This window comes from Meriones unguiculatus, chromosome 2, assembly GCF_030254825.1.
Source record: "Meriones unguiculatus strain TT.TT164.6M chromosome 2, Bangor_MerUng_6.1, whole genome shotgun sequence".
In the NCBI taxonomy this organism is placed as follows: Eukaryota; Metazoa; Chordata; class Mammalia; order Rodentia; family Muridae; genus Meriones; species Meriones unguiculatus.
The window spans coordinates 126,536,162-126,559,337 of NC_083350.1; the positions used below are offsets into that span (position 1 = coordinate 126,536,162).

General features: G+C 42.0%; 1 protein-coding gene across 2 annotated transcripts in view; it reads right to left on the reverse strand.

Annotated features, from left to right (window-relative positions):
- The window catches only part of Nup107 (nucleoporin 107), a 39,203-nt gene that overhangs the window by 2,949 nt on the left and 13,078 nt on the right, over positions 1-23,176 (reverse strand). For both annotated transcript variants that reach the window (XM_021658955.2, XM_060378102.1), the window contains 18 exons: positions 22,521-22,592; positions 22,182-22,270; positions 21,120-21,198; positions 19,409-19,522; positions 18,388-18,478; positions 18,174-18,250; positions 16,526-16,585; positions 15,592-15,737; positions 15,432-15,480; positions 12,081-12,150; positions 11,667-11,785; positions 11,332-11,370; positions 10,647-10,797; positions 9,132-9,244; positions 8,194-8,296; positions 5,485-5,645; positions 4,176-4,301; positions 3,510-3,623 (listed from right to left, as the gene is read on the reverse strand). In XM_021658955.2, coding sequence (XP_021514630.1) covers positions 3,510-3,623; positions 4,176-4,301; positions 5,485-5,645; positions 8,194-8,296; positions 9,132-9,244; positions 10,647-10,797; positions 11,332-11,370; positions 11,667-11,785; positions 12,081-12,150; positions 15,432-15,480; positions 15,592-15,737; positions 16,526-16,585; positions 18,174-18,250; positions 18,388-18,478; positions 19,409-19,522; positions 21,120-21,198; positions 22,182-22,270; positions 22,521-22,592 — 1,773 coding nt within the window. The remainder of the gene's footprint in view (positions 1-3,509; positions 3,624-4,175; positions 4,302-5,484; positions 5,646-8,193; positions 8,297-9,131; positions 9,245-10,646; positions 10,798-11,331; positions 11,371-11,666; positions 11,786-12,080; positions 12,151-15,431; positions 15,481-15,591; positions 15,738-16,525; positions 16,586-18,173; positions 18,251-18,387; positions 18,479-19,408; positions 19,523-21,119; positions 21,199-22,181; positions 22,271-22,520; positions 22,593-23,176) is intronic.

Consider the following 23,176-nt stretch of genomic DNA (forward strand, 5'->3'; position numbering starts at 1 on the left):
GGTGGAGAGCACATTATCCTGTTGGAGGACCCTGCTGGGACCTTACAGGTCCCAGGAGATCGGTGCTCTCTCCTCACCTCCACAGACAGGAACACATACACAGATAACTTAAATGTGCTTTGTTTGTTTGTTTGAAGGAAGCCCTGGGAGTGAACTTGGGAGCAGAGCCCTTGTCTACCATATATACGGCCGAGTTTAACCCTGAGCAGCACAGGAAGTAAAATAAACAGATGTATAGAAGAGCTCACAGTGCAAGCTCTAAGAAAATGGGGAACAAGCGAGCAAGCTAACGTAACTACTCCTTCACGAAGACTCATTAACCAACTTAAGGCACACACAGTGTAAATGGCTGACACAGTGGCACCCCTAAGGCAGAGGGAGGCAAGAGGATTGTGATATCAAGGCCTGACATGTCTGCACAGAGACTCAGGGGGGAGGGGAATGGCCTTCTTTGTAAGGCCATTACACTACATTACGAAGCATTTCTCAAGGGCAGATACTGCAGGAGTGAGGCAACCCAAAGGATGTGGTGACTCCTCCAGCAGCGGGCAAGCTGGGAGAGGTTTCTGCACAGAAGGATCGCTGCCCGCTAACCTAACACTGCTTTAGCATAGAAATACATAAAACCAAAGAAAAATGCATGCTTTATGTGTTTTAACTTTAAAATGGAAACACTTTTGTTTCTCAAGAGAAGGAACTGACTATCTTGAGAGGTCATGTTACATGCCATGGAATCTACCTGTGTGAGGGGGTGCATGTCTCTAATTCATATGTAAACAGCATGTGCAGCAGCAGTCCTGCTAGTTTCCTGTTCATAAATATCTAGGAGCAGTACACTGAACTCAGTAGATTTAGTATCTGACTTTTAAAACAGTCTCTCTTGGATTAGTTTTGAGGAAGTGAAGAAGGCTGGATAATTTTCATTTATTTATACTTTTAAACATGTATTTTTATTTTTGTGTGTTTGTGTCCATGTGTTGCCTGAGGAGGACACAAGGGAGTCAGTCATGATACATTTCTTCTCCTTGTTCACCCCTCCTCCCACCCTGATCCTTCTTGTTTAACTGTGATCATAACTGCTATGTCAGTGAATTCCCTTAGAGTCAAGACCACCTGCAGATACATACATGGCCATCTTTTTTCTCTCCAGGGAAATGAAATGTTTCCCCGTTCTGGCTTTGCTCTAGTGGAATGTAGTCTCAGTCCTTTAGTGTGTACCCAGTACCTAATAAGGAGCAATGTAGGAGAGAATGAGCTCGTTTGGGCTTGCAGTTTGAGGGGCACAGCTTTGACAGCAGCTGGGAGGCAGCTGTTGTGTGCAGTTAAGTATGGTCAGGTTGTAGCCCTCACCCACCTGCTTACACTTCAACAAGTCTTCAGAACATCCCCAAACAGCTCCACCCGCTGGGGACCCAGTGTTCAGACATATGGAACCTAAGAGACATGTCATTCAAACCACAGCAAGGACCGATCCTGAGTGATGACTCAGTTTGGCTTCTGCAGACAGATCCCTAAAGAGAACTAGACAGAAATCCTGTGGCTGGGATAGTTGGCATGTCATTCTAAGCACAGCTCGGTTCCTGAGCTCACATGCCCTGGTGTCCTTTCCTCTGCCATCCCTCATAGCGTGTGCATTTCTTTTTCTATTTTCCTATCTCTTTAGCTTTTCTTTCCTGACAGGAAATGAATATTGAGAGGGAGGGGCCGAGATTAGTGCTGCTACTGCTGTTACTGCTACTGCTAACAGTATGTTCAGTGTTCACTTCTGAGCTTCTTGGGTTTTGTTCGTGATACTGGGGACTGAACTCAGGCCTCACACATGCTAAGTAAGCCTAGTTCCCTGAACTACATCCTCAGCCCTCAGAGTCTACTGCTTGGTCCTCAGGCTCATTATAAAACTCCCAGCATAATTTTAAATGTCCAGTGGATTCCTTAGAGCAAAACATTCTCTTCTGATTAATTTGGGCTGGTGAAGTAAGATCATACTGATGTATAACTTTTTAAATTTTGGTTACTGATTTTAGATTAGACAATAAAACCACAAAATAGCTTGGAATCTCTTGAGAGCTGAAAAGCAATGAATGATCTGTTATTTTTCAAATATGAGAGATGGCTCAGCAGAAAACCCAAGCTCAGACCTCCACACTCATGTCAGGCAGTTCACAATCACCTGTAACTCAGCCCCCGAAAAGGCTGGGGTTATAAGCATGTGCCACCTCCCCCCAGTTTATGCCTCATAATACTTTTGAAGCCTGTTCTTTAGAGGTGGAAGTCTGTATTTAAAGAGGACATGCTGAGACAAGAAGAGGAACGCCACACAGAGGGAAGCTGCTGCTTTAAATGTCTTATAGTATTAGGCTGGCCTATTTCTAAGCTAAGTGAAATACCCATCATTATAGATTTAGACTTAAGTGGGCTGGAGAGATGGCTCAGTGCTTGATTGCATTTGCTGCTCTTAGAGGACCTAGGTTTAGTTCCTAGCACCCGCATGGTGGTTCACAACAATCCCTCACTCCAGCTCCAGATCTGTTCCCCTCTGACCTCTGCAGACACTATGCACACATGTGGTACACATATACACACACACAGGTAAATACTCACATAAAGTAAAATAAATATAGCTAATAAAAAGAATTTAGACTCAGGCTGGGTGGGATTTATCTGTAAACCAGCAGTCAGAAAGATTTCAAGTTCCAGGGCAGCCTGGCACATAGTGAGTTCAAGGCCTGCTTGAACTATATACTATGACCCTAACGCACTTAACAACTAGGTAAAAAAAATGAATAAATAAATGTAATTTTAAGTCTAGAGTTTTAAAAACTTGGCCTTTGTTAGTCTGAGGGAACATGAAAAGTTTACTTTTTTGAATGTGAAAGGTTTGCTCAAGAATGAAACACTCCTATTCCAAGCTAGTGTTTTCAGTTAAACAAAAGGGTTTAGTTTAACTATCAACTCCACATCAAATCTGCAAATATTCTTATTTAGAGAAGGACCACCAGAAGACACAGCATGTGTGGTTTACTGTTGTGGGTTTGTGGTTTAATTTTTAAAAGGGGGCTGGAGAGATTGCTCAGCAGTTAGGAACACTTACTGCCCTTCCACAGCACCTGAGTGGGATTCCTAGTACCTCTGTGGCTGCTCAACCATCTGTAACTCTACTTCCAGGGGATCCAATGTTCTTTTCCGGTCTCCACAGGCACAAGGCACACACATGGCACACAGACAAACATGTAGGCAAACACTCATATACATAAGGTAAGTAATAATAAAATATATAATACATTTATTTGCATTGTGTGTCTATTTATATACACGTGTGTTGGTAGCCATATGTGGGTCTGAATTTGGAGGTCAGAGGACAATTTGCAGAAGTTAATTCTTTCTACCATTTGAATCCTGGGGATTGAGCTTAGGTCTCTGGGCTTGGTGGCAAGCGACTTTACCAGCTGAGCCATCTCATTGGCTTGTTACTCTGATTTTTAAGGCTATAAACAAAACACAAAGCTTACCTCTCTGACATCTACCATCCACCCTCCATCAACAAAGAGCAAGACGTTGTACATTTTCTCCTTTACATCAGCAGTCAGGGCATCCAAATGTCCTTTCCAAATACTATAGTCCATCTGCAGAGCAAACACAAACCATGCAGAATGGACCCAATCAACAATGACACATGTTTAGATATAGACAAGACATAATTCTTAATGAGTTAAAAATTTCTGCTAGCCACCAAAGAGGAGATAAATAAAATGCTAAAATGTTAATTAAGTAAATGAATAAAATGTCTAAAAGTATTTTTACTTCCTTTCTTTTCTTATTTTGTTTGTTTTATTTTCGGAGACAGGGTCTCACTATGTAGAGCTCTGGCTGGCCTGGAAATCAGGATATAAAACAGGCTGACCTTAAACTCACAGAGATTTGCCTGGCTCTGGCTCCCACGTCCTGGGATTAAAGGCATGAGCCACCATGCTTAGCAGCATTTCTCAAGATTAATCACCTATGGAAATGTCAACATGATTCAAAGCACAATGTATAACAGGAAGATACCATTCCAATCAGAGCATAAATGCTAAAAAACAAAACAAAACAAAACAGAAAAAAAACAAGAAAAACTCACCTAAATATGCACATTTTTAAGATCAAATAGGCTCAACTCAGACTCACATTTAACTTACTTCATATTTCTTTTCTTTGTGTTCATAAGCCACTTTCTCTGTAAAAGTGGGTTGAGATGTCATTGTAGGCTTCTGTGGAGCCGAATTCATATGCTTAAACCATTCGTTGAAGGTTTCATGGGCTTCCTAAAATTTGAAGTTAAACAAAATGAAATACATGTTTTTACATTTTGTTTACTCTTTAGACTAGGTTGGTCTGAAAATCACTATGAAGCCCAGACTAGCCTCAGCTTTGTGCCAATCCTCCTGCCTCAGTTTCCTTTGTGTTGAGATTACAAAAGTTTTCAGTTTTATTGCTCAAAAGGCTCTTAAAAGTTCTATTTTTTAGAAATAATTCTTACTCAAAAATTATGAATAAGCAAAAATTCTATGATTTGACAATAATGGCAAAGTATTTTATTTTGTTTCTGGCATCCACTTTCTTTTTTTTTTTTTTTTTTGTTTTTTGAGACAGGGTTTCTCTGTGTAGCCCTGGCTGTCCTGGACTGGCTTTGTAGACCAGGCTGGCCTCGAATTCACAGAGATCCACCTGCCTCTGCCTCCTAAGTGCTGGGATCACAGGCGTGCACCGCCGTGCACAGCGGGCATTTACTCTTAACCGAGTACCATGCTCATGTCTATCTTAACACTTAACATTCTATGTGGTAGGCATGCTTCCTTTTCTTCTTCACTAGCTAATTGGTTTTTATAGTCAAAGACAGAATTCTATCCTCAACCTAGCCCAAGTGCTTGTCTACAGCAATCACTTATGTGCAGAATAAACCCCACTGACACTGACTTTACTGTTTCTTTTACTCTAACACTTGAAACATTTGCCTTTTTTAAGTTGTTGCCAAAAGCAGAAGCACATACACAATCGTAAGTAGGTTCCAGGCATCACATACTGTCTATCCCTGCCTGGTCAGCAATCGACAGATTCATGCCAAAGATGACAAGGTTGTGACATCAACCCCTGTAAGTGAGTCAGCACTGTCTTCACAAAGGACCTTAGTTGAAATCAGTCACCACTTTAGGAAAAAGTTCATAATCCAAGGGCTGGAGAGATAGCTCAGCCACCTTGTTGCTCTTCCAGAGGACCTGAGTTCAGTTCCTAACATCCACGTCAGGCAGCTCACAACTGTCTGTAACTCCAGCTCCAGGGGATCAGATACCTTTGACCTCCACAGGCACCTACACTCATGTGTGCATACCCACTTGCAAACATATACACCTACACATAATTAACAAATAAAAAATTGTATCTCTACAGCTCAGGCCCAAGAGTAGACAGGGAAAATCGTGAGGACTACAGTTTTCTTTTCAGTCTCACCAGATAGGCTCTGATACACAAATGCTCTCGGATCGCATTATCATCCTCAGCGGGAAGAGGGCTCTCCATGCCTTGCTCCTCCCACTGGTTATAGATTTCTGCAATGGAATCCTGAGGAATTTTCACAAACACTTCTTTTGCGGCTTCATGTTTCTTTGATGCTGTGGGGAAAAAAAATTCAATATATTTCAATAAATAAAATCAATAAATTTCCATGTACTGGAAGTTTTTTTTTTTTTTTTTTTTTTTTCCTTGAGACATGGTCTCTCTACAGAGACCTGGAACTTTATGTAAACCAGGCTAGCCTTGAACTCAAGAGGTCTGCCTGCCTCTGCCTCCCTAGTTCTGGAATTAAAGATATATTTCCTCATACCTAGTCTTGTGTACGGTTTCTTACGGCATCAAATCACAAATTACAAATTTTATATTTTAGGTCCCAGACTTCTTCAAAGGTCTTGGAGATCTTTCTACTCAATGGCCTGGCTCTTCGATACCTCAGTGTGACAGTAACACAAAGGCTGTTTCTTTCACATATATCTATGTGTTAAAATGACTAGGTCCTCCTAGTCATTGAAAGAAGCCTGAGAGCTATGACATCATATACAAAGCTGATTACTATAATGAAAACTTACTATTAAATGCGTTTGGTTTCCCAATAAAAAGCCTAACAAAATGACTCACTGGTCCTCTCACCTTTGGAGAAAACAGCAAAAACAAAAATGAATAAGTGGTGGCATTGTCTGGCAAGCTGGCCATGGTAGGCAGCTGACCAGGAACTATGGCTGCATCTTCTCACAGAAACATGGCAGAGCCAGCATTCTTGTCTAGGACTTTTCAGAATAGATCTGAGCAAATTTTATTCTGCTTATGGAGCTAGGCAAATAGCTCTTGATCTATGCAATTTAGAAGTCTATGTCTACCTGCTAATGGTGTGTGGAGAAGCACACTGAACTGCAGCCTTTCAGAGAACCAGAAAGAGAGAAGTTATCTGTGCAAACAAGGAAGGTACCATTTTAAGATGAGTGTAAACAAGGGCCTGTGGTTCTCAGAGTGCAAACCAAGTTGGAAAGTATCCTAATTTCTTTCTGCTGCTATGATAAAATAGTCCAACAAAAAGCAACACAGGGAGGAAAGGGTCTACGTTAGTTCATAGCTCCAGGTCACAATCCACACGACAGCAGAAGTCAAGGCAGCAAAACATCAAAATAGCTAGTCACTTTCCATCCACAGTCAGGAGCAGAGAGAATGAATGCACACTTGCCTTGCTTGCTTACCTCAGCCCGATTTCTCTACTCCAATACAAACAGCGTAGGGAATGGTGAGCTACTTTTAAAAGGTGAACTATGTAATGCTTCTTGATCTCTGAAGCATTGTGTTTGTCCTCTTTCAGTTCCTGTTTCTAGATTGTTACACATTTGGCATCATGGTTTATAAGACACAGTTTTGTGAGGTTATGTTTTAGGACATTACTAAATAATGGACTCCCTAACTGTTCATAAAGGAAATTCACTCTGGAACTGAGAACGACATAAGGAACCTTTATAAAGTGTATCTGGATGGGATTCCTTCGGAGCTTTGCTCAGTTGTTTGTGCTAGCACATGGCCAGACACATGAGGTCCACTGTTACGCATCTTTTCGTGGGATCTTTCAGCCTTTTAGTTGCACATGCAGTGCGGTCCCTTGGTCACCTGTTCCTGTCTGGAGATAGTTTTTGCTAAAGAACTACTGACTTGGAGCTGCACAGTGGCTCAGCGCTTAAGAGCACTGGCCGCGCCTCTAGAGGATCCAGGTTTAATTCTCAGCACTCACATGATCACTCACAGCTGCCTGTAACTTCAGTTTCAGGGCATCCGTGCCGACAGGCCTGTGCGTGCGTGGTGCACATAAAAATGCATGCAGGCAAATAGCCGTACATATAAAAGATAATAATCTTAAAAAAGTACTGCTGACTTGAGAGACTAAGGTGCCCTGTGCTTTGTAAGAGTGAGGACCCAGCTGAGATGTCTCCGTAGGTAGAGGTGCTTCTTGCGAAGCCCAGAGACCTGAGTTCATCGCTGGGACCAACATGGTGGAAGGAGAGAAGTTGTCATTTGTAAGGAGAGTAAGATGTCCATACAAGTACCATGGCACATGCTCACTCCAGCTCAAAAGCAAAGACTATCGTTCAGAACAAGGCCTGTCACCGATGACAGGAAAGGTCAAAACTGTGACTCTGATCTCATGGACTGAGCATGCTGGAGACATGGCTGCTCAGGCTGTGCAGTGTTTCCTATTTATTTCTATCATATGTGTGAATGTTCTGCCTCCATGTATGTTCCCCTAGAACTAGAGTTACGGATACTCGTGAGCAGCTACATGGGTGCTGGAACCCGAACTCGGTTCCTCTACAAGAGCAGCAAGCTCTCTTGACCGTGAGCCATCTCTTCAGCCCAGTAAATATTTACTGATGAATAGATGAGTACTCAGTGCTAATGCGTCACTTCAGATGTTCCTCTGTGGGTCACTGGATCACAGCAGGCACAGGTGGAGGCACCTGACTGCCAAGAGCACCTGCTCTCTGGGACTGAGGTGCGCTTACAGTCCTTAGCAACTATCCCACCTTCCCATTTATTTATGAAATAAATGAAATGTTCTGTAAAAACAAAATCAAATTAAAAAAACAAACTTAAGAATCAGATCAGAAACTGTAAGAGGGCAAGACAACCCACCTAAGAACTTCCTCATGATGGCATTGCCTTGCCGCAGTGCTTCCGCCCTCTGTGCTGGGTCAAACACCAGCCAGTCAATCACGTCGATTTTCAGGCGGTCCTCCTAGTCATTGAAAGAAGAGAAAATCCATTTTACTTCGGGTGGAACTGGTAATGCACTCTAATGATAAAGTTTCCCCAGTTATATAAAAATTAAGAAAGAACCCAACTTTTGTTGGTTTGTTCTTAACAACTCTCTATTGAAATACAGAAAAACCCCACTGGCCTATCAATCTGGAATTATTCATCGTATGCTCCACCAAGCTAACTCATCTGATATGGGATGCAGGAAATAACCCTGGGGCTCACAAATGCTAGGAGAGCATGCAGCTCTGAGCCACACTCCCAGTCCCAAGTTGTTTTCCTTCTGAGATTTCATCTTTCTTCCTAAAAACAGGAGTCAGCAGCTTTTAAAGTATCTAGCAGAACCTGATGAGTGAAAAGAGAATACTTAGGCATGCTCTGAAAAGGCTTCTTTATCATAATTCAGTGTTTCAACAAAGCCTTAAAACTACTGCCAATTTTTGTCATTTAAAAGGCCTTGGGGGGCTGGAGTGATGGCTCAGTGGTTAAGAGCTCTGGTTGCTCTTCCAGAGGTCATGGGTTTGATTCTCTAAATCCACACGACGACCCACAACTGTCTGTAACTCCACTTCCAAGAGATCCAGCACCCTCTTCTGGCTTCCTTGGGCACAAGCCATACACAAAGTGTACAGACATACAATCATGCAAAACACCCATTCTCACAAAATAAAAATAAGTGTATTTTAAAAAGTTAAGGCCTTTATGTTCTTTAAAAAAGACAGACAGAAGCCACTGTGTTCTATTAAAGTTCACCAAAGAACACGAAGCTAGAATATAAGTCACATTAAACTTTCATCTCCCCTCACCCAAATTACCTCAGTTGTGCCAGTGTCTAGGGATGGAGCCAAGTCATGGTGACTAAATTCACCATTATCCTTCTTACGAATATTCTCGACTACAGTTTTTGTTATTGTTGCAACATCCAAATCTAAGGAATTTTAGGAAATGACAAAACAAAACAAAACCCAAATAGTAGTTATTAATATGAACATTCTTTAAACAGTTACAATTTGGTAAATGTGGAGTTTTCGTATTTTTGGCACTGAGGATTGACCCGACAGCTTTACAGATGCTGGACAGCATCCTGCCACTGAGCTTCGTCCCCACCCCTAAAACAATTTCTTTAAAATTTATTTATTTAAATTTTATGTATGCGTGCTCTATCTGCATGTACACCTGCATACCAGAAGAGGGCATCAGATCACATTATAGATGGCTGTGAGCCACCATGTGGTTGCTGGGAATTGAACTCAGGACCTCTGGAAGGGCAGACAGTGCTTGTAACCAGTAAGCCGTCTCTCCAGCTCCTAAAACAATTTCTTAAAGATATAATACACAGGGCCAGTGAGATGGCTCCGCAAGTAAAGTGGCTTGTCACCAAGTCTGATGACTTGCGTTCAATCCCTAGGACCCAGGAGGTAGGAAATAGTCACTCCTGTGGGTTGTATTCTGATGTCCACATGTGCACCATGGAACACGAACATGTGTGCACTGCTACCCATTATTTTAAATGTAACACATACAACTGAAAAACATAAGAAAAATATCATAGTTTAAAAATATTTTAGAGCAGGTGTGACTTATGCTTGTAATCCCAGTACTTGGTACTGAGCAGACTACTGAGCCCAAAGTGCAGGACTACTGAATCTGAGGCTAGCCTGGGCAAGTTTCAGGCAATGTAAGCTACAGAGTAAGACCTTTTCTCAAACAAACAAACAAAAAACCAAACCAGAAACAAAATTTTTATACAAGTTAAAAGATATTTTCATTCTCCAAAAGAATTTTACTGAGATGTTTCCCATCAAAAGAAATGACTTAACAGTAGGACAAATGCCGGAGCCAAAATGAAAATTTGCCTGCAAAGGCCTATGAGGGTGCTGAGAACACCTCGCAGTGGCCATAGTGCACACTACCCACTGTGAGGCCTGAGCTCATTTCCAATGCAATCTAATGAAAAGCTGGATTCAGCAGCGTGAGCGTCTCATGGTACTTCTACAGAAGCGCGCAGAGACGGGAGAACCTCAGAAGGCCCTGCCCCAGCCAGCCTGGCTCATGCAGCAGGATCAACACAGGCCCTGTCTCAAGACAGGGTGGAAGGAGGGACCAACACATGTGCTGTGGCATGTGCATGCTCTGGCACGTGCAAATCTCCCCCTTCTGTTTCTTATATAAACAAACATATTTTTTAAAATGTGAACAGATGTAGGGGAGTAAATATGATCAAAATTCCTGTAAATACATACTCATTTGAAAATGTCCAACAAAACTCATTATTTTATACAACATATACCTAAAAAGAAATAACGAGTGACATTCCTGACTGCTTTTACCTGCTTCCTTAGCCAGCTCCAGGCACTGGTGTCGCTGCTCAAACTCTGTAACGCCTTCCAAAAATAATGCATACTGGGCAGCAGCAAGGTCTTGTGGCAAATGACAGGTATAAAACGCTATGAGGTTTGTGTGCTTCTCACTTATCAAAAGCTAAGAAACAGAGCAAAGCAGACCAAATAAATTAGCAGTGCTTTGAAAAAGTTTGCTTCACAATTTCAAATATATTTAGGAAAGGCCCATAGATAGATAAATGTTCCAGATCATAATACTTTTAAATTCTAGAAATGTATTTAGAAGAATTCAAAGAGCTCTGTGGATTCTGGTGGCTTCCAGACCATATGATATTAAAATAGTATCAACTGCAGGCTGGAGACCTGCTCTGTGGTTAAGAGCACTTGTTGCTCTTCTAAAGAAGCCAGGTGTGGTTTGCAACACCCACATGGTGGTTTACAACCATTCAATACTCCAGCACCCTCTTCTGACCTGTAGCACCAGACAGACAGACAGACAGACAGACACACACACACACACAAACACTCACACATGCATTTATGCACACACTAAACATACAACCATGTAAACACGTATACACATAAAACAAAAATGTTAAAAAACATTAGCAGTTTGATTTCTGCTTTCATTAAAATAGAAAAAAAAAATCAATTCTATAGTCTATAAGCTTACCTGTATATAGGTCTTTAAAACCTCAATGGAAACTTCTTCCTTCATAGGAAAAAAACATAATCTGGTTACTAACACAGTTACTTACAGATATAATTATACAATTGCTTTTCTTTTTTAAAAAAGATTTATTTATTATGTATACAGTGTTCTGCCTGCATGTACGTCTATACACCAGAAGAAGGCATCAGATCTCATTAGAGATCTCCGTGGCCACAGACTACACCTAACAAACCACTCACAATGAGTGATCAATAGGTGACCATAGGAGAGGATCCTGACATTAGGAGACAAACTGTAAGCATGGAGAGCAGGAAACGCTGTCCGCTCTTACTTACTTTGGTCTGCAGTCCCAGGGTGCGGAAGAACAAGATAAGGTGAGTCATAAAGCGGAGGAGGTGTCCGGGGAGATTGGTTTTGCTCTTGGACAGCCATTTGCTAAATTCATCCATCAAACCTACAGGCCGCCAGAGTAAAGGTTGGACAGTGAGCAACACTCAGGGAGAAAGAAGCATCACCAAGGACATCCCAGCACACCTTCGGGGAGCTGAGAGTCTCCCTGCAACTCCCACCATGGGACACTCTCCACCTTGGAAACCGCAGCTCAGGTTTGGCCTTACAGCAACCAGTAAACATATTACATTTGAGGGTGGACGCAGCGAAGGACTCAAAGACTAGTAAGAATGTCTGCTACAAAGATGACTACCTACAAATGAAGAACCCAGGCAGAGCAAAACCAAACTGTGTCTCACCATCAATGTCTCCCAGGATAAGAAATTTCTGAACTATATGGTAATGTTCTTGATTTTCTTCCAGAACTCTCTGAAAAAACAAAAAACAAAACACACAAAAAAATTCACACTGCCTTAAGTCTTCTGCATTCATTAAGGAGAATGTACTCATTGCTACACTGAAGATGTCCAATTTTTGATGGAATGTATATGAAGCTAGAAATGAAAGGCTTTAGGGAGATGGGAAAACATGGGAAGGGTGCTGCCTTTAGGATAATGTTTATAGCACACAGACACAGAACTGAGCATATCTTCTGTAAAACAATCTAATCTTAGGGAATGTTATTCCATTTCCTATCTTTTTAAAACACCCACGTATTTATCCCTCATGAGTGCAGGCAGATGTGTGAAGGCATGCATGCCACAGTGCCACTGCAGGTCAGGAGGCAAGTTGTGGGATCCACTGTTGTGGGGACACCATGTGCGGCCTAGAAGAGAAACTCAGCAGTCAGGCCTAGCCTGGAGTCGTCACCCGCTGAGCCACTGTGGGCCCCAAACTCACTACTCTTTACATTTTATTCCTGCTTATCTTGGCATACTATGGCAAAGTAGAACAGAAGGACCCAGGGGTCTGAGGCAAAATAAAGCACAAGATAATATTTCAACACACACAGCACTATGCAAAATCACTTTAAGGTTATTTTCTTCTACAGCTGTCACCGAGAGTAGCAAGACAGTGGTGACCAGACAAAGATGAGTAAACTAGGTAACTGCATGCTTTTTTTTTTGAAGTATCAGTAAATTTTTGTCAAATATATTTTAATTTTTCTTAGCAGTCAATTGTCTCTTAATGTTTATTCTTTTATACAGCCAAAGCATTTGCTCTATGTGGCATTTAGCTCAGTTACATGGCTTTAGTTAAGGCTCGGGCTCTCTTCCTTCCATGGGAAAGGTCATGCCTGACGCCTGTTATGCTCGCAAAAATGCCTGTTCTTAGACTTGGGGTCACTGACCTGTTTTCCCCACAGCCACTCTGCCCTGTTCTGCTCGGTCTATAAGTGCTGCTGGGGCTTTTTCCTTATTCCTCTCAGTCTTGGTTATAATTCTACTTAGATTTTTTTTCCCCAAAAAAACAATCTCCCCAAATTATTAGGGTTCTTTGTTAATTTTAGAATGACTAACATTTTCAAATCTTCTCATTCAGAATTATGTTTGATCTATTTCCCCCATGTCTTATTTTATGTCTTTCAATAAAAGTCTATTGTTTACGGGAGTCCTGAAACACTTAAATATTTTTACTCTTTTCTAAGTAGTTATAGCAATGGCTATGCAATGCTGCAAGTTTGCTAACACATTATCTGTAACTCCTTCAGCCTTAAGTTGCCAGGTTTATATTTGTCATAGGTAACGCCCTGAACCTCGAGACAGTTACTTCTATTCCTGACTTGGTTTTACCTACTCATAGTTTCCAAAATATATATACACTAGTCATAAACCCTTGGCAGAAAAAGCATTAATATCCATACTGCACAAAGTACATCCATTCAATAATATAGAAAAATAAAACCCAAAAGAAAAGTTATAGGACAAAATAAGGAATTTATAAACGAATAGGGGCCACAGAGACAGCTCAGCTGTTAAGAGCAACAGCTGCTCTTTCAGAGGACCTGGGTTTGATCTGGGCATCAATATGACAGCGAATAACTTTGTTACTTGAATTCCAAGGGATCTGGCACCCTCTTCTGGCCTCCACGGGCACTGCATGCATGTGGCACAAGAACATCCATACAGGGAAAACACCAATGAACATAAAATTTTAAAAAATGTTTAAAGTCTTAAAAGAAATTTACAAATAGACACAGGGAAACAAACTAGCCCTGATTCCTACCTACACTGATGGGCTAGCAAAACTATAAAGTGTGACATTCAGGACTGAAATGAATGCACAATGTAAAAAAATTACTTGTGGTAGTATTCATTCCTGCAATCTGACACTTTCCTGTTGAGCATGTTTTTCTCTCTTTTAGCTTCACTTGTATGGCTTGACGGTATGATAACTGTCAGTAACTTAGAAAGTTGAGGTACATGCACTACACATTCCGAGAGTACACTGTGTTCTTTAACCCGGCAGCAGCGTCAACGCGGTTTTTGGGGGAACTTAGCCTTAAAGAGACAGCACTAACAGGAAGCTCACACATCTTCACATTACACATGTTCTTTATGGTACCAGAATCAAATGTGAAAACCTTCTCAAGGAAGGAAAACAAAACAAAACAAAACCTTCTATACCTATTCTCCAGAACATTATATAGCTATCAAAAGATCTGCGGCAGGAGAATGACTTAGAACAAAGAATAATGACACATGCATGAAGAGACTACGATGAAACCCACCACCCTGAATGCTAACTTAAAGAAAAACTTTTTTTTCCTTTTTTTTTTTAAATGAAGACATTAAAGGCAGGTCTGAGCCAGGTTTGGTGGTGCAAGCCTATAATCTCAGCACTCAGGCAGGCAGAGGCAGATGGCTCTCTGTGAGTTTGAGGCCAGCCTGGTCTACAAAGCGAATCCAAGACAGCCAAGACTACACAGAGAAACCCTGTCTCAAAAAACACAACAAAAAATAAAGCCATGTGTGATAGCACACCTGAAATTCCAGCACCTGGGAGTTTGAGGCAGGAGAATTACCAGGAGCCTCAGGATAGTCTGGGCTTACTAGTAAGCGCAAGGCAGTGGAGGTATTCAGTAAGACCTTATCTCTTTAAAAAAACAAACAAACAAAAAAAAACAAATAAACAAAAAAAAATTGGCTAAAATATAGCAAGGGATTACGTGGAGGGATTACCATTAAATGGAAAAAAAACAAGCTGTGGGGCAACGTAATAGGAAAAAGACTCCAATCCTGTACGCAGTATCTCGCCACTTACACTTGCTGAAAGGCCATGAGAAGGATACAGCATGCTTGTGTTGGTATGTTTTACTGTGTGAGGAGATAAGGGCATGGGGCTTGGCAGGAGGTATATAGGTCTTACTGGCATATTATTATTATTACTATTATTACTAGTACATATACATTAGTTACTGGAGAGAAACACTAAAAAAGTGTTTTCCATTTTGTTTTGAGACAGGGTCTCACTATGTAGCTCAGCCATTACTGGAACTCATGGTGATGATCCTGTCTCAGCCTTCTGAGTGTTAGGATTATAGCAAGGACTACCAGGTCCTACCCAATAAATACTACTTTTGAGGTTTCTTATTCTGATAACAGTAAAAAAAAGATGAGAAAGGAGGATTCCACACTTTCAGCTATAGTGTACAACTACGTAACATTAATTTCATATGCTACACGTAACAGGGTTATATTAACATTTACCTTTTTGTCAGTGGCTTGAAGTTCTTCAAAAACCTTTTCTAAGGTCCAACTTTAAAAGAGGAAAAACAAAAGGGACAGAAGTGACAATGTGAAGGGTGCTGCGCAGCAAAGCTTCCCAGCAGCAGCAACCACCGCGCCCAGCACGAAGCTCCGCACTCACTTAGCCTCCGTGTACTCTCGAGGGAGTTCCTCCGTTTCATCGAGCGTCATCACTGACGTCCGAATCTCCTGCTCCACCAGGCTGTCCACCATCACCCGGAAGTAGGCCCACACTGTGTCTTCCCAGGTGTCACAGACAGGAAGAAGCTTTTCGTCCAATCAGAACAGAAACACCGATACAGCCAACAAAAAAGAAAGGGAAACTGACTACCCACCAGTCAAGGACTTTAAACCATCTTCTAATGACAGAGAACACCACGGGGCTTAAAATTTTATACCAAACAACCTCCTTTCTCCCACACTAGAACTTCTGAGAAGTTTGAATAATTAAGACTTTTTCTGTAACAAATTCAGTCACACTGACTTGGAATGCTAGCAACAAAGGGTATCTGAAATTATTACAGCATCCCTCAGAACAGCTGCTGAAACGTGAGGGGCAAAGGGGCTCTGGGGAGCACATACACGGGCTTAGGCCCAGGCAGGCACTGTGAATCAGCACTGCATCTCTAGACAGATTACTGGGTACAAGAGTCATCAGGAAATGGATGCTGCGATTCCTCATGTAAGTCAGTGCATCAGTAATCCTACCACTGAGAAGCCTGAGGGAGTAGCGTCATGAGTTCAAGGCGGCCTGATCTACAAAGCAAGACCCTAGTCTCAAAAACCTGAACAAAATATAACAGCAAAAAAGCAAGTGTGAGGCTTGAATGAGCTAGTATCAAGAAACTATAACAAAATAACAGAAAAAAGTTAACAACCAAAACCCCACAGAAACAAGTGAGAACTATGTGTATGTGGTTCTCAAAACAGGCAGGTTATCACTGTTCTGCTTTCTGATGATCTCTGGCCCAGAGGCTGTCAGAAAGCTGCTCAAGTTTGCCACACAGAACTAGGAGAATATTTAAGTGTTTGGTTTTAGTCCATAGTTCACATACCTGCTTGAGATTCCCACTCAGTGCTGCATAAATCGCTCTTTCGTATTTATTAAAAAGTTCCTAAAACACAGTAAGTAAAAAGATTTGCGATTAGTACTTTTCCTAGTGCGTGAGTTTTCTTCATAATTCTTCTAGATTGATTCTAGTCACTTAATTCATCAGCTTCAGTGACAGATGGGAGCAGGAAGGATTTTTTTGGTTTGGAAAAATAATTCCAAAATCTTCAGGGGAAAAAAATCAATTACTTAAATCTCAAATGCATAGTGAAAGTAAGGCAATGCCAATGGATCATTTATGATAAGGTCTTAATCTCCACAGAACCAAGGTGGGTGTGTTCCCCTATACTGTTGGCCAGCACCAATGCCTTCTGTTGACCGGAAACAAATCAGGCCCGGGTCATCAGCTACATCCGGTTCCTAAGCGGTTATTCTATGTTGCTGTAAGGGCTCTGTCAATGGCATGTTAAGATTTCTTCATCAAAAAGAGACTTTTTTTAAAATTTAGTTTATATGGTGCCCTCTCTGCATATCCACCTGCATGCCAAAAAAAAAAAGGGCATCAGATCCCATTACAGGTGGTTGTGAGCTGCCATGAGGCTGCTGGGAATTGAACCCAGACATTTCTCTTTCCAGAGAGCCATCTCTCCAGCCCCGAGACTCCCCTTTCTATTCCTACCACTACCATCACAGGCAGGGCCTTACTGATTAGTGGCTGAATAATTCTAACAGGCTCCTAATTTCTTCCTGTGATTTCAATTTTACCTCTTCTTAAACACTCCGCTCTCAACTTCCTGACATCCAATACAACAAGCAAATTCCAGGGCTTAAAAGAGTACACTGCTTATTGTTTCTCTACACTTATTAACTATTTGACAAAGGTAACACTGATTTTATTGCCTATAAAAAACCTAGTTTTCATTATTGTTATTGTATTGAATATAGAGTGTACACGCGCCTGGGTGTGGTGCACAGGCCACAGAGCATGTGTAGAGGTTAGAGGTCAACTTTGTGCAGTTAGTTTTCTCCCACTTTTAGGTGGGTTCCAGGCACCAAATAAGGCTGGGAAGCCTGTGCAACAAGTGTTTTGACCTGCTGAGCCATCTCTCCAGCTCTCATTTTTATTCACTTTTTATGTGCAACTGATGGCATTTTAAAGAATTTTCTTGTAACCCCATTAATTCTTCTATAAATGCTGTGAGATCTTCTGCACAACCCTGTACTCTGTGGTGACTTTAGAAGGATGGTCGTCATTCATAACAGAACTGGTACTTCTGTCTGCGCTTTCTGTCCAGCCTCACACACCTCCCATCCCTCTAGCTTCCCAAACTATTTACCTTCAATTCCGACCCTGAGTTTTCCTTCTCAACAGCCCAAATCTAAGTTTTCAAGTTACATGTGGGTGTCTTCTGAGAAAGGCGGCTGTAAGCTTTAGCCAACTATTCTTCCCTAAGCTCGTGCTTCGTCCTTTGTGCTTCTGCCTCACAGTAAAGTTTAATTCTTAGTATGTGGTGGCTGCACAATTCTGCTAAGTCAGCAAGCCTAGTCCTAACTTGACTAAAGCTTTTCTGAACATTCATAGATCCCCAGTACACCTTCATTTAATCAAACTGGCGTGCAGGTGAGTATCGGTGAGTTGTTCAGTATCTTACATCTTCAGCCATTCTCCAGCAGCTAATCTTCCAAATCCGTCTATATGGATTCCCTTCGACAGGTTCTAGCTCTGTCCCTGCAAAACACACAGGGAAATTCATCACTTAAAATGAAGCATTTCAATTGCTTCTACAAAGAAAGGCTACCATCCACCAAGACTGGGGTACACAGCCAAATACCTCCACATCCGACTCAGAATAAAGCCCAACAAACCTCCATTAACATTAGGGTCATGATACAGTTTCCAGCCTTCCAGGGTCGCGGCTCGCCATGCTTGCCCGCAACGTTTACAGAGCCGTTGTGCCTTCAGAAACAAGAGAGAACTGTGAGCGACACCGCTGGTGCGGAACTGAAAGAGCGCAGAATCCAGCGAGAGAAGCTGAGCTACCAAGTGGCACAACTGTCCCAGGGCTGCGGGAGGCAGTGGTAATGGCACTCCACTTTGCCCACAAACGCGTAGAGCTGGGCTGTTCGGTTCTTATTTTGGCCAGGCTGGGGATCAAACCACGGCTTCAAGCACATGAGGCCTGCTTGAACCGGGCCCCTCATTTTTCTAGTAATTCCCTTCTTTCATCATTTTAGACTTGCTAATAGGGTTCTATGGCACTAGTTCACTGACATGGAATTTTACTAAAAATAAATGGATTTGATGGACGCTTGATGTATGGAATAAAAAATTATTCTAAAAAGTCTCTATAACCCAGGTGGGAGTGTCACATGCATTTAATCTTAGCACTCAGGAGAAAGAGCAGCCAGGCTGGTCTACAGAATGAGTTCCAGGACAGCCAGTACTAGACACACACACACACACACACACACACACACACACACACACGCACGCAAAATAAAAGCAAGAAACAAAAGAAAAGAAAAAGTATGAGGAGAGAGCTATCACTTATTTACTCCATTGATATTTCCTTAAATTAAACATTATCAGGAAGAAATGGAAGACCCAATGTTGTAAGCAGTATCACCAGTGACATGCATAAACACGAGAAGAGAGAAGGAGGCTGTACCTAGAGTATGCAATGCAACATGACGAGACAGAGGCTGCTGAAGAGCTGCTAAGGGCTCTGGAGATCAGAGTACCCTGGCTGACACTTCACAGCCGCGTGCTCTGTCAGGAAATGCCAATGAGGGTGGAGCAGGACACTGCATGGGGCCACGCACACTCTTCCAAAGTCAAGTTCACCGCACCTGGGGCCTGACCCGGCAGGGGTATGACATCACTTACCTCTTCTGTCATTCCAGCACGGATTAGAGTGAAAAGATATTTGAGTAACCTAACTTCATCTTCTCTATCCAGATCATCAAGCGGCATTTTCTGTCTAATGGGAGCATCAGGATCCTATAGGAAACAACTCACCATGAGCTATAAAGATTTTTGTTTATTAATCATTTACTACCTTAGTCAGTTATGCATATGGTGCTAGAGATCCAACTCAGGACAGCTCAAATGCTGAGCTTTTAGCTACAATGCTGGCTCTATATACACCTATACACACCTTAAAATCATCATGACATGGTGAATCTATATGGTACTCACACACAGAAAGAAATTCTTTTAAAATCTAGTTAATAGAGAGAATGAAGTGCCAGAAGGGTTCCTAATGGGCACATTTGTCTGCTGCTCCCCTACCCAAATAGACTTTGTTGGCCCAATATAGTGCATGCCTAGTCAGCCGAGCACAGGATACCATTATCCTAGCCCAGCCCAGGCAGGCATCACTACATATTTGAGCTTATTCCCTCACTGTACTACAAGTAGACCTAGAGAATGGACAAGCACAAACGGAAAATGGAAGTTCTCTAGCCTGACTAGAAAGCATGAGCTTTCTGAGAGCTCACTCAGTCCTCACTCTGAGGTTTCTCCATGGGAACACAAATGGAGCTGAAGGTGGAAAGGCACCCTGGCGTACACATGGGTTCAATCCTCAGGAGTGTGAGACACAACCAAAAATATACCGCACCCACCCCTTCAAAGACAAAACAACAAACCCAACTACACGCTAGTTACTAATAAACAAGTAAAAATATCCCAGAGCACTCAAAGGCAGAGGGAGGATCTCAAGTACACAGCCAACCTGAGCGACACAACATCCTGTCTCAAGGGGTAAAAAAACAAAAAACCACCAAAAATTGGACTAGAGAGATGGCTCTGCAGGAGTCTGCTTCTCTGCCCCAGCCTGGTGGCTCTCGACTGCCTGTAACTCCAGCGCCCTCTTCTGGTTTCTGCAGGCACAGGCACTGACAAGTACACATATCCCCACACAAATGCATATACACATAAATCATAAATAACACTACATCATCTCCAAAAACAGAAACAAATTCCACAGAACTTGTAAAATCATGACTTATCACTTTTGTATGTTTTTAAACATTCGGCATTAATACAATCCTCACTTTAGCAGCAAATAGCACACACAATCAGTGAATTTAAACAAAAGTGATTTTACTTTGTTTAAATTAAGTGACTAAAGAAAGGCTATCAATGATCCTTAGAGACAATCTTCATTTCCAAGAACACTTACTATCCTAGCTGGTTTCTCGTCAACTTGACACAAGCTAGAGTCATTTGAAAGAAGGGAACCGCAACTGAGAAAATGCCTCCGTAAGACCGAGCTATAGGACATTTTCTTAATTAGTGTCTGATGGGGAAGGCCCAGCCCACTGTGGTGGTGCCATCCCTGGGCTGGCAATCCTGGGTTCCATTAGAAAGTCTGATGAGCAAGCCATGGGGAACTAGCAAGCAGCACCCTCCATGGCCTCGGCTTCAGTCCTGCCTCCAGGTTCCTGCCCAGCTTGAGTTCTTGAGTTCTTGTCCTGACTTCCTTCAGTGACAAACAGCGCCATGGAAGTGTGAGTCAAATAAACCCTTTCCTCCTGTGCTGCTTTGGTCATGCGTCTCATCCCAACAGTAGTCACGGTGACTAGGAACTTACCAATTCAGTGACAAGAGGACGGGTACTTCCTATATAGGACAGCAGCTGCCGTTGTTTTAGGGTGTGGAGGGTATTTTCCCTGAAAAAAGAAAGACCAGTTTTCTTTCTTTCTTTCTTTTTTTTTTTTTTTTTAAATATGAAAGAGGTTTATTAGAAGGAGGTTGAAGAGAGAACGGGAGAGCAGGACATGATGGAGGGGGAAAGAGAGAGGGGCGCCCCAACAGAGAAAGGGGAGAGGGCAGGGAGCCAAGAGAGGCCAAGAGGGAGCAAGAGAGCAAGAGAAGAGGAGCAAAAGAGGGAAAGACCAGTTTTCTAAGGAGCAATCCAAATACTATTTATTTATTTATTTTGATAGATAACAACAACAAAACCAACCCCTGCCGGACAAGTACACCTGTGTGTTCAAAACAAGGAAAAAAGGCACAAATGAAGTAAAATGCACAAAGTCCTTAACACAGAAAGGCAGTCTGTCTCAGATGAGTGGGGACGGTGAACTCATTTCATGCTCTGGTGGCCAAGTGTAAGCTGGCTTTTATGAGGCGTCTGTTTAAGCGGTTGCTGTTAACTGCGTTACTTATGTAGTTCTGGAAGGCCTGAACTCTCAAAGTAGACCAGCTGGCCTGCAACTGGGCCTCACCTGCCTCTGCCTCCTGGGTGCTGGGCCCAGAGGTATGTGACACCACACCTATCAGCTCCCACTTCTTTTCACTATTAAAAAAATTTTAAGACCAGAATATGGTGTTGGATCCCCTGGAGCTGGAGTTGTAGGTGGTTGTAAACCATCCAAACTCATTTACTCCGGAAGAGTACCAATGCTCTTAAATCACGGAGCCATCTCCAGATCTGCACTTATTTTCTTTCTTTTTGGTTTTTTGAGACGGGTTTTTTTTTTTTGTGTAGTCCTGGCTGTCCTGGAACTCACTCTATAGACCAGACTGGCCCTGAACGCAGAGATTCCCCTGCCTCTGCCTCCGCCTCCCAAGTGCTGGGATTAAAGCATGCACCACCACCTGGCAAAAAAAATTCTTAAAAACAAGATAAAACAAAAGTCTAGTCACTTACCAATATACCGATTTTGCATAAAACTCAATATTGTCAGAAAAATCTCCAATTTCATCTTTGGCGATACTCTCTAGCCAATCTACCACCAACTAGGAAAGAAAGAAAATAAAAAAGATCATTGTAACTCTAAAATCTGTTTTAATTTTAGTAGTATTTATTTCCACCCCTAATCTGAAGTTTCTGATATTAAATAACTTTTCCAACCACTATTTTGACTTTTTTTTAACATAAATATATAACAATATTATTTCCTACAGGAATAGCGCTATTTTTAATAGTCTATCCCTGGAAACACAAAGGTTGTTATTTAAAGAAATAATTTAAGAAATGCAGCTATACCTGACTCTGTCGCACCAGTGAGTCCCTCTGAAACAGCGCTTCCACAACTGTCTTCTCGCTGGCATTAATAGCCTGGGACAGCAGCAGTTAAAGGAAGAAAGAGAAGGGAAGTTCTAAGATGACTTCAAGACAAAGGCCAGTTACAAATTAATGTGTTTACACATCTGTAGATTTACCCTTTATTTTACGGGCTTTCTCTTCCGTTTTCAGAAAGGCTTTTACTGTGGAGCCCTGGCTGGTCTGCAAGCCAGAGACCCGCCCGCCTCTGCCTCCCAACTCCTGTTTCACATAGCCTGGCTGTGTATATATATTTTTTAAAGATTTATTTGTATTATTTTATGTGCATGAGTGTTTTGCCTTCATGCGTGTCTGCACCACGTGTGCTATATATGTATTCTTAAAGTATTATTTATAGGGGCTACAAAGGTGGTTCAGAGGTTAAAGGCACTGACTGCTCTTCCAGCTGACCCAGGCTCAAATCCCGGTATAGCAGCTCATAACTGTAACTCCATGATCTGACAAACTCACACAGACATACAAGCAGGGAAAACACCAATTCACATTAAAAACCAAAAACAAAAAAACCTACCTAACAAAAAAAATTAAAAATAAAAATTCTTTATAAAGCCAGGTGGTGGTGGCACACAACTTTAACC